Genomic DNA, 10,358 nt, shown 5'->3' with positions numbered 1-10,358 from the left:
GCTCTAAGTATATGTTAGCTATTGTTCTGCCACTTATAATCATCATATAATCGACGCCAATCTACATAATCGTGTACTATTTTATCGTGTTGAGCGGCCAAGTGCACTCAATTTGCTCATATTTTAAAAGCAGCTCATCATCGTTTTTTCTCGTTTGTATGCACTTTTCGTTTCTCTTCAACGCAATAAATCACTGCGTTTTCATGAACAGTGGCTTTCTGTGAAAAAAAACAACAAATGTGTGTCAATTCGTGGATTATGGATGGGCGCCGCTCAATATTTTTACGTGATTTTGAGACATTGCACCAAAATAAATGTTCAAACCAAATAGCGTCAAATGAACACACACAGCAAGTGTGTGTTAATTCATGAATACTGGAAGTGCGCTGTTTAATATTTTTAAGTATTTGTACAGATTGCACCGAAACAAATGTTCAAACCAAATACCATTGAAGTAACACAGGTTATTTAAAAGTTAGCTTTACAATGATCACCTCAGAAAGGTGAATTTCGATCCCCTCGGAAAGGTGAAGGCACTTTTTTATATAGACAATCCTTAGATTAAATAAAATTATACTCGCAGGCTTGTTACAGTTCACTTGTGATAGAGGTCAACATTTCGGCTAGTAAACTTTTAATGGTTCGGGTTGAAACTCCCTCTTTAAGAGTGGCTGCATGTACACATACCGCAGTCTTGTTACGTCAAGTGCGCCTTCCTCGAAATGTCTTAAGGTCGCTATCTGCTTGCTCGGTACCTCTGAAAGAATGATCTATTCTCCAAGAAATATTGCGGCGTTCGTTTCGCAGAAATTCTGGTGTCGGCTTTGTAGGTTGTGAGCGATCGATTGATATGTTGAGTTCAAGATCCCAAACCCACCATATAATTATGTGAGACGCCTTAGGGAGAGGTCCGGAAATTTCAACCACCTGGTGTTCTTTAACGTGCACCCAAATCTGAGCACACGGGCCTACAGCATTTTCGTCTCCATCAAAAATGCAGCCGCCATTACCGGGATTGGATCTCGCGAATGGCGGGACAGCCGAGTACCTTAGCCACTAGACCACCGTGGCGTGGCATAGGTTGTGAGCAAATCTCGAGCTTGAGTGGAACACCGTGAAATATTGAAATAAAATTTAAAAGATTGGGACTGAGTGAGCATCGAACCCAAGTCGTTTGCGTGGCAAGCAGGTGCTCTACCTGAGAGCCTTGAGCCAGCCTCAATATAGTGAAAATAAATTACTCTATTTTGAAATGCAGTGAATTAGATGACATGTTTTACAAACACACGCGACCTGTACATGCTTCACTGTGCAACATGTAATTTCACAGTAATACAATGCAATCGGGAGTCGGAGCATGAATGTCATGTTTTCAAGGTTTAAAACGTGCCACCCTCTGCATAAGGCACACACGTTACTGCCTATTTCCCATTTGAGGCTACATAGTGGGCTCATAGCAAGTTCCTAAAGATCTCACGCTACCAGTTATACAGAATGCTGCCACATGCGAAAGCTTCGCTGACACAAGCTACTTTGAATTCATTATACACTAGAGCCAGTATATTGCTATCGCATTCAACTCGTAAATCTGAAGCTTAAGGGTCCCCAAATTTTTATCTAAATGTTCTCTGAAACAGTTTTTTCATGTTCCGTTTTTTATTAGACCACAACTTGAGCAAATCATTGGCCCCAGAGTTCAATCGAAACACCCATTTTAACGGAGCTATGAGTACTAAAAAAGTACCCTTCTCCTCCGCTCCGCCTTTCACCCTCAACTCTTCCTTTAAGCGGTCGGGGCTAAGCTCCGCATCCATGGCGCCTGTGTCACAGTGTGGCGTGAGACCGCATACGCGTAAATCCCGCCGCCGATCCGATACCGGCAGTCTGTGCTGCGCGTTCCACAGCCAATCAGATCAGCTGGAAACGATGACGTCAGTGGAGCAGAGCGTGTCGCTTGGTGTAAGGGCGGTTAAAAACGTGTTTGGTCGAGTCGCAGCGGTCTGCATCAATCTGGAGCGATTCGCAGCTTTAAAGCGCTGTAATCAATTACACAGTTTACGCAGAGAGCTGAAATCAATCTCTAAATAATCCTCGGGACCTGGTCTACATGCCCATTTTGTTTTTTTAAAAAAATGCAGCAAACGGTTTCCGGATTTCTTCAACGCTTCGCCTCATTTTGAAGTCTAATTTCATACCATTGTGTGTTTTAGCCACAGTTTAAGACCAAAGTGTTTTGTGCCAGGGCCCACCATTGCCACAGTGTTGTATTTCTGCCACGAATATCACGTAAAATATAGGTGACCACAAAAAAAACAACTGAGAAGACGATTCTAGTGTTCAGAGCCCAACGTGTGAGCCCTAATTCTCGTAGGCATAGTGCGAGACGACTAGGCCACAAAAATCACGTACTTCAGCACACTGACGGTGACCTAATTATATACAGTATTTGTCGTTGGTCATACTCAAAGCTCTTGTGCTTTAGCTTCTGTTCGTCATGTTTAGTGAGGTGGTGTGACAAGCCAACGCCCCCCAGATAATTTCAGGCCTCTCACTGTATCTGCCATGGCCTCTGACGTCACTCCGTTTAGGCTGGTGAGTTTCGCTGCACAGGCGTGCCTACGCTTGCTCTCGTCGCTCGACAGACATGGATTGCCAAGCCTGACGAATGTTCTTGTGGCGTAATGGTGTGCTTATCGGCGACTCTAGAAGAACGTGCTCTTTTGTGTCCGTGAACTTCAGCGAGGATATGTGATACGCTTTGGGAGCTGGATATTCTCAATTTGTACGGCTGCAAATTCGAACGGTTGAGTTTCGTGGCAAATTATTGCGGCAAAAGAACTGAAGTAGTGAGCTGTTTCGTTTCCTAAGGACAAGCGAGGAACGAAATGGTAGCGTGTCGTTCGTCAAGCTTACGTCGACATTCGTTTTCTTCGTCACATGAAGGTACGTCTGTTTGTATACGACGTATTTCTAAGTCAAGACAATGGCTCCATCTCCACCATGTTCTGGTTTTGCTCTAAAATAATGGTGTCATGTGTGCGTCTGACTTGTTGGCGTAAGCGCTGGCAGTAATTAATTAAAAGCACGTGGCAGTACCTTTTCAGAACAGCTTTTTTTTTCTACAGGGTTGGTAAACGTTTTGCACTGGCGGTGTGGGCCACGGAACTCTTGTCACCTCTATTTACTTGTTTGAAAAATTGAAAGCGTGCTGTTAAAATGCTTTAGGCAAATGAATACACACGAACCCATTTGTTGTATAGGTTTCCTTTAAACTGCCAGAAAGCGTGTTATTTTTTGAAAAGGGCTATCCGGCGCTGCTAAATGTACGTTAGGTCAGGTTGAAATGGCTCGCTTGAGGTTGGTTTAGCTGACGTTAGGCACGAATATATTAGGTCAAGTTAGGTAAGTCAAAATTGTTATTTTTTATGCAGGGTACTATTTTACTTGGCTCGCACTGCTCAGCTAAATGTAAGTGCCTGTTAGCGCTCGCTAACTGCTGACGTGAATTATACAACGCAGGCTGACTGTCACTCATTATAGACTATTCCAGGCCTTTTTGGCAAAATTTTGGCAACCATGTAATCGTATAGTTAACCACAGCCTGTATTGGCTTATTGTGGTGGCTTAGGTAAACAGCACCAGATGATGGTCACGCAATCCACGATGAACTGAACAAAAAACGCCGGGCTTGCACGGAAGGCGCTGCACAGCCGCAGCGAAAACTGGAAGAGCGGCCTGTCAGAGCATTTGTTGACCACTCAATGGATAAATGCTCCAAGCAAACTTGCTAGGTACTCACTACGGCACTAATAATAATAATTTATGGGTAGTAGACCGGCATTTACTCAGTTGTTTTTTGTCGTTCTTCTGAGAAGCGTGATATCAGCTAAACACTTTCAAAGAATTTCTTGTCAATTGCTCATGCAGTGGTTCACGATAATGAAGAATTATGCCTGAAGTGGGTATGCCCCACAGGTAATGGGTGATCAAGAACAAGCTTTTGTAATTTATTGTAGCATTGGTCGACACACTCCTTACGCTATTCGCATTGCGTGACACCTGGTTGTTCTTTTGCTGTTATGAAACGCTTTATTACTCATATTACCCTGATTACTTTCCCGACATCAAGCCTACTTAAGGCAAGTTTGCGAACAAGCTTAAAGCACCAGCGTGGCTCAGAATACTGAGCTGGTAAGCAGCGGTCATGTTTTCGAGCCCCACCGTGTCCTTGATACTAGGTTTCTTTCTTGCGAATGTGGTGATGGACACTGGCGGGAGCGGACAACTACGGCGCGACGCGTGATCCGATTTGTGATATTATGGCAGCTTTATTAGTTAAAGGCAGCTTTATTAGTTAAATTTGGACATCGCACTTTCTTGGCTTGGGAGCATTGCTTTTACAAAGCTGCGTACATGACGAGCGCGTGACCACTACATAGCGTGCCCTGTTCTCGTTAACATGGTTGTTGGCGCCAGAAGGACAGTCTCGGTGTTACGTGGAACTATAAACAACTGCTCAGGTATCACAGTGCAACTGACATAGCCAGCAGGTTATGCACTCACCAACGCTCTTTACTGCTAAGTCATACGATTCACCATTTTACCTACACCACAGATTACCTTAAAGAACATTATTCCATGCCACAATGATTAATCTTCCTGTTTTGTTTCTTTGCCCAGTTGCTACAGGAGCCTTCCTGAGCTAGAAAAATGCAGATGACAAGCAATGTATTGAAGCGCGTTTATTTTCAATTCGAAATGAATCTTTATCCTTAGGCTAACCTAGCTCAATGGCAAATGACAAAAAACACCGAAAGCACGCATTCTGTTCACAAGCACAGTCAGCGGAACGTTAGACCTTGCATGCTTTTCAGTGCCGCACCGAAGTTTTTGAGGACACTGAATGGAGGTTCAGCACATTGATTGTTGGGGCCCTCGTTGTGCACATTGTAGAGGAGCCACGCAGTATATGCACGCAAATCTCCGAAGTCGGCTACGGCCTTGAGGAACTGCAAACAATGAAATGACATTCGTTGTTTTATTCCAATAGCTATAAAAAACTGGTGTCTCAGCCCGCCAGCTTATGGCTGATGAAGCAAACAGGCACGTGCAGTGCGCCGCAATGAACTGAAGCTTTTTTATTAATGTGATATCAATCATATGGATAATCTGGCTCGTTTCTGTAGTTACTGTCATATCCCCTCTATGTATATGGCTGCATATGAAGTAGCAGAAAGTTTTCGATGACCAGACAAAAACTTTCAAAATATAAGGCCGACTATTCCAATCAGTGACTCCTCAATCCGCAGAGTGGAGCCATAAATACAACTCCATCACGAACCATGCCTGCGGCAGCTTAATAACGGCGAGCTGTTTTGCATAGGCAATTTACAAATGTTGGTACGCAGTATCCAGGAGAAGCATGAGCGTTTTCTCAATTATGCAATGCTCCTCATTTCTTTTGATGTGAGAACTTTCGTGCCGGCCCGAGAGTCATCTCATAAAGAACCGACTGAAGAAAACTTGAAATATAAAGCCAGTTTCAAGTTTCTATGCTGAAAAGTATACACTAAAATTGGCTGGGCAATTTGGTTGAGTGCGTATTAGTTTTACCTAGTGAGATAGATCTCTGCCGAACGTTTGTACTTTTATTCTTCTCCTGAGACCCGCAGGAAGAAGGGGCCACTGTCTTTAACCAGTTTTGTTGTGAAAAAAAAAAAGCTTAACAGGTCTAGAAGAAGCATATGCAGTACTTCGAGGCACACACTGTTCTGGACGCCACCACGTGGCAAAAACACAGAGGGAGCCATTCGGTGCCATGGGCGGAGAGTTTTCGTATTCCTGGAGGGGCCGGGGGCTCGACATTTTACTGTGGGGGGTACGTGGACCTCAGGGGAGCCTCGCCGTGTTCTCTATCACCGGCGAAATGACGCGAAGGGCGCCCTTTAAAACAAAAATCCTACATTTTCTTTCCGTTTCAAAATTGTCCTTAAGACGCAAATAAAAAGAGGCTCCCTGCTTTACCATGAGAAGCCTTCAAATTGCAAGCGTTTTTACTAGATTTAGGGGTGACTCTCTTGAATGTCGAATCTCCTGAATGTCGCCTTTCCAATTGCTTGAAATCAGAATCATTCTATTGCTCTTTTCGCATCGTATACAGCGCCTAGCGAGGAAGTGCAAACAAATGTGTCATAGCACAGAATACGAGCTCACTTACCTTTGTTGCAAGCGAGTCCTTGTATTCACTCAACGTAAGAAGTTTTGACGAATTAGAGAAAACTCCATACGTGTATACAGGTTCGCCGATGTAATTTTTGGGATCATCGGTGAAATCTTTATGCCGACAGAGCTGAAAAAAAGGTTTGTGAACGCCTAATACGTGCACATGTACATAAATATACAGGAAAACAGATTGAAGAACTGTTAAAGCTGAGAGCGATCTTTGAATTGACACCGGTTCATTGCACCCGCTCATAGGCATTCGCGGCGCCTCCTGCGCTCCTTTGCCTAACGTTGTGCAGGGTAACACTTTTGATGCTGGTCTCGCAAGCAAATAAATAGAATTATGTGTCTCATATCACCTGGCTGTTTTTTGTACCCTGCCTTATTTCTCAGTAATAAATATGTTGGTTAACTTTATACAGGTTAATCAGTAATAAATATAATGGTTAAGTTTAATCAGGATTAGCCCTTTGACAACAGTTTTATTTCTAAACACGCGTTTGCTAAACATGAAACTCTATGTGTCAGGAAAAACCAAATACATGGGTTACATATGATAACGTAGTCTACTTTCACTTGAGATGTGTGCAATCATTGTAAAGATAATTCAGATGTATAATTGAGTTCATTGAACAACTGTGCGCATTTGTGACTATTGCAACTAACTAAATCATCAGATTGCAACCACCTCCATCTTTCCCATCTTCGAAAACTCTTTCGGCGGCTCGCGAAGCGCAAAGTTATGACAAGAAATACACCACAGCAAAACTACCATCGGCTATCTAGTGCCAGAGAGCTAACTGAAGAACCAAAGTCACCTGCAACTTTCATTTAGTATGGAGCAAAAAGTGATTATGGACAATATCAAAATGTACGCACTGCTTCTCGCCCAGTCTTCTTGACGGACAAGCCCCGCTGATAGACGCTATCGCTGAGTGTTCTCGGTTGTTCCACCATGACGTACTCAAGAGCGGACAGCTCGAAAGACAGACCAGTAATTACGGACGCCTTTGAGAAATTTGTTCTCTCCGACACCATGAACCAGTGGGCTTCCTAAAATCAGCGGCAAAGAAAGAATACGAAAATATTGCAAGATTTCAGTATAGCACACGTGCACAGTTTCTCAGGTCTTCACAGATGAATTCCTCATTTAGAAATTGATCGGTGTCAGTATGTATTTAGGACGAGTTCATAGACGCAGACACGAGAAAAGAGAATCAATCCAAGGAGGTGGCAAACTACACACACGCGTGCTTGTCTTACAGCGAAACAGCAAGTTTGCTGGCCTGATTGCATTGGCATCAATGAGATGCCTAGTACAACACTTTTCGGCTCTCCTCGCCCTCTTCGCATCGCTCAATCGTCAACGCTCCGCTCTCGTTTTGCCACCTCACCACCGCCAACGCCACTCTTGCAAGTGTTGTAATATACGGGCGATGACCTTCTCAATGATTCTCTGTACACATTTGCCTCGTTGCGTGAGCCAGCGCAGACTCGGTTATCACTGCTCAGCCTTTTTGACTCACTGTTGGTCGGACACTTGCCCTTCACTTGGTGGTAGCATGGCCATGCTGCAGGACTCTTCGGCAATCAAAATGTTTTCTGTGCTGGTTCCCCGACAACGGTACAGACCCTGTTCTTTTCGCGAATCATGTGTTGAAGTGCAAACAACGCTGTGCCAAAGAAAGCCTACATGCAAAGTTCCTGATGCCTAATTGGAAATAACAAAGTAACTTTCTGAGCAAAGAGTGTCCATATGTGGAAAAGAAAGCGATATTTTTGTTTCTTAAAAGGGCCCTGTAAAACTAATTAGAGCATGGTGAGAAAACGGTGCTGATCAGCAATAGAGGCTGCTGAGAAAACGCGAGCAAGATATTATCGCACAGCACGCGGCTTGCAATTCACAATTATCAAACTCAGCTAAAAAGGCTCTCTTTTCTCTCGGCAAATGACGAAGTAGGCTCAAAAATAACTCGTAGAAGGACTTATATCAGCCATTGGCTGATTTGAACATGGCGCGCTGGGTTGTTACAGCGATCGCAACGGGAGGCCGTGATTTGTCCACGCATGTGGGTGGCATCGCACTGAAAACTTTGCGTATTCACAGAAAAAAAAGAAAAAAATTGCTCAACATCACGAGGTGAGCGTGACGTATGATTTTTTTCATGATTTCATTCCCCCTGCATAGCTTCCAGTGATTTCGTTGGCAGGAGAGAAGATATTTGACCGATTTGTGGAGTTTATTGTCCCAAAACTACCATATTATGAGTATAAGAGACGCCATAGTGGAGAACAGAAATTTCGACCACCTGGGGTTCTTTAACGTGCACCCAAATCTGAGCCCACGGGGCTTCAGCATTTTCGCCTGCAAAGAAAATGCAGCTGCTGCAACCCGTATTTGATTCCGACAAGAAAAGAGAGAATGCGATTGCAGCTTGCAACGAATCTTTGTAACTCCACTCGTACTGGACAAATTCGTAAAACTTTCGAGGTGTTGAAATCGTGCACCAAAGAGATGTTTTAGTGAACCCTGTTCATGGTTACTTGAAAATGTGTTGCAGGGCCCCTTCAATGCAATGGATCTCGTTACTACCTCGAGTGATTAGTTTGAACTATGCTCTTTCTAGCACGGTTAACTTTGTTGTTAGATATGATTGATATGTGGTGTTTAACGTCCCAAAACCACCATATGATAATGAGAGACGCCGTAGCGAAGGGCTCCAGATATTTCGATTACCTGGAGTTCTTTAACGTGAACCCAAATCTGAGCACACGGGCCTACAGCACTTCCGCCTCCATACGGTTAACTAAGTTGCCACCAAGTACGTTGATATTAGTGTTCAATGCTTTGTACTCTTTGTTTCATATAGTGCCCTTCTTAAATTGAAGTGACACAACTAAAGATGCCACTTTTACCACATATGTATTTCTTATTTATATAAAGGCTGGCGCAGGGGTTATATGTTTGCATTTTCTCCACCTGCCTCTATATTGTATTGTAGACGTGCACGCTTCTGTGGTATATAAACAAAAACAAATAAATAATTCAATGAATATTCTAAGTTTCAATGCACAAATATTTGGGTGTATTGCTGTCGCATGATTGTTCCTGGAATGCACATGTGGATTATGTGGTTTCCAAAGCCGCGATAGCGTTGAATTATATTCAAAGGAATTTGAGATGTGCAGATCCTAACCTTAGAAGCACGGCCTACCTCACTTGTATTCGTCCAATCTTGGAGTATGCCTGTACTCTTTGGGTCCCAACACAAACAGGTTTGATAAATAAATTAGAAAAAATACAAAACAGAGCAGCCAGGTTTGTTTTGGGTCGGTACGGACAAAAGCAGAGTTGTACCGAAATGAAAAAGGAGTTAAACTGGGAGTTACTGTCGTCCCGTCGCAAAAAATTGCGTTTGAAGCTTTTATACCAGATATTTCATAAAAAAACGGGACTAGACAGCGACACTTACTTAAAAAGACCAGATTACATATCTCAACGTACAGACCACATACACAAAATAAAGCCGTGCCGGGCCAGGACGAACCTGTATTCAAACTCGTTTTTTGTTAAAACTATTAACGAATGGAATTGTTTGACATCTGAGCAAGTGTGCAGTGTTAATGAAGATGTATTTTTTTCAACTTTGTAACCCCCCTGCTGTAACGCCTCTGGCAAAGCGGGGATATGTATGAATAAAGAATAAAACTACGTTATTTACAACATTATCCTGCATTTAAGAGGTGTCTTTACGAAGTATTAGCCTCCCTAAATGAAACAAACATATTCCGTTTTCAATATTCGGGAGTACTTATTTATTACTCTTGCAAAACTATCTCTGAAATATTTTGTTGCGTCCATGGAAAACGCAAACTAGTATCTGTCTTTCAGACTACCAATCTATGTATTTCGGTATATCTCATGCAGAATAACTTTTGAGTATCTCTGAACAACCCAGGTGTGTCCTATGCGAGGTGGTAATCGCCTAATCTGCTCGAGTGTAGCAGCCATGACGCTTATAATGTAAGGTGCTACATACGTAAGCGCCGACACAACCACCGGCTGATCACACAACGAAACATCGCAGACTATCGTAACCGCTGTTTCTGTACAGTGACGTGCACTCTCAGAGTAA

At 43.2% G+C, this 10,358-nt stretch overlaps 1 protein-coding gene across 1 annotated transcript; it reads right to left on the bottom strand.

Moving 5' to 3' along the window:
* Positions 1-4,727: 4,727 nt before the first annotated feature.
* On the bottom strand, positions 4,728-8,407 carry LOC142768659 (uncharacterized). Its single transcript, XM_075870679.1, has 3 exons — positions 7,102-8,407; positions 6,218-6,349; positions 4,728-5,009 (listed from the first exon to the last, which is right to left on the bottom strand). Exons 1-3 carry the CDS (start codon positions 7,258-7,260, stop codon positions 4,842-4,844), a joined length of 459 nt encoding a protein of 152 aa, XP_075726794.1. The 5' UTR covers positions 7,261-8,407; the 3' UTR covers positions 4,728-4,841.
* Between the last annotated feature and the right edge of the window lie 1,951 nt (positions 8,408-10,358).

This window comes from Rhipicephalus microplus, chromosome 8 (genome assembly GCF_043290135.1).
Source record: "Rhipicephalus microplus isolate Deutch F79 chromosome 8, USDA_Rmic, whole genome shotgun sequence".
NCBI classification, from domain to species: Eukaryota; Metazoa; Arthropoda; class Arachnida; order Ixodida; family Ixodidae; genus Rhipicephalus; species Rhipicephalus microplus.
Note: the sequence above shows the minus strand (reverse complement) of the source record. Positions and strands in the feature narration are given on the sequence as shown.

Excerpts from the sequence above, each read along its gene's own strand:
- LOC142768659 (XM_075870679.1), bottom strand. The coding sequence starts at position 7,260 with ATGGTGTCGGAGAGAACAAATTTCTCAAAGGCGTCCGTAATTACTGGT. Across the intron at positions 6,350-7,101 it reads AGAAGACTGGGCGAGAAGCA|CTCTGTCGGCATAAAGATTT; the intron begins GTGCGTACATTT and ends CCTTTTTTTCAG. Across the intron at positions 5,010-6,217 it reads AGGACTCGCTTGCAACAAAG|TTCCTCAAGGCCGTAGCCGA; the intron begins GTAAGTGAGCTC and ends CATTGTTTGCAG.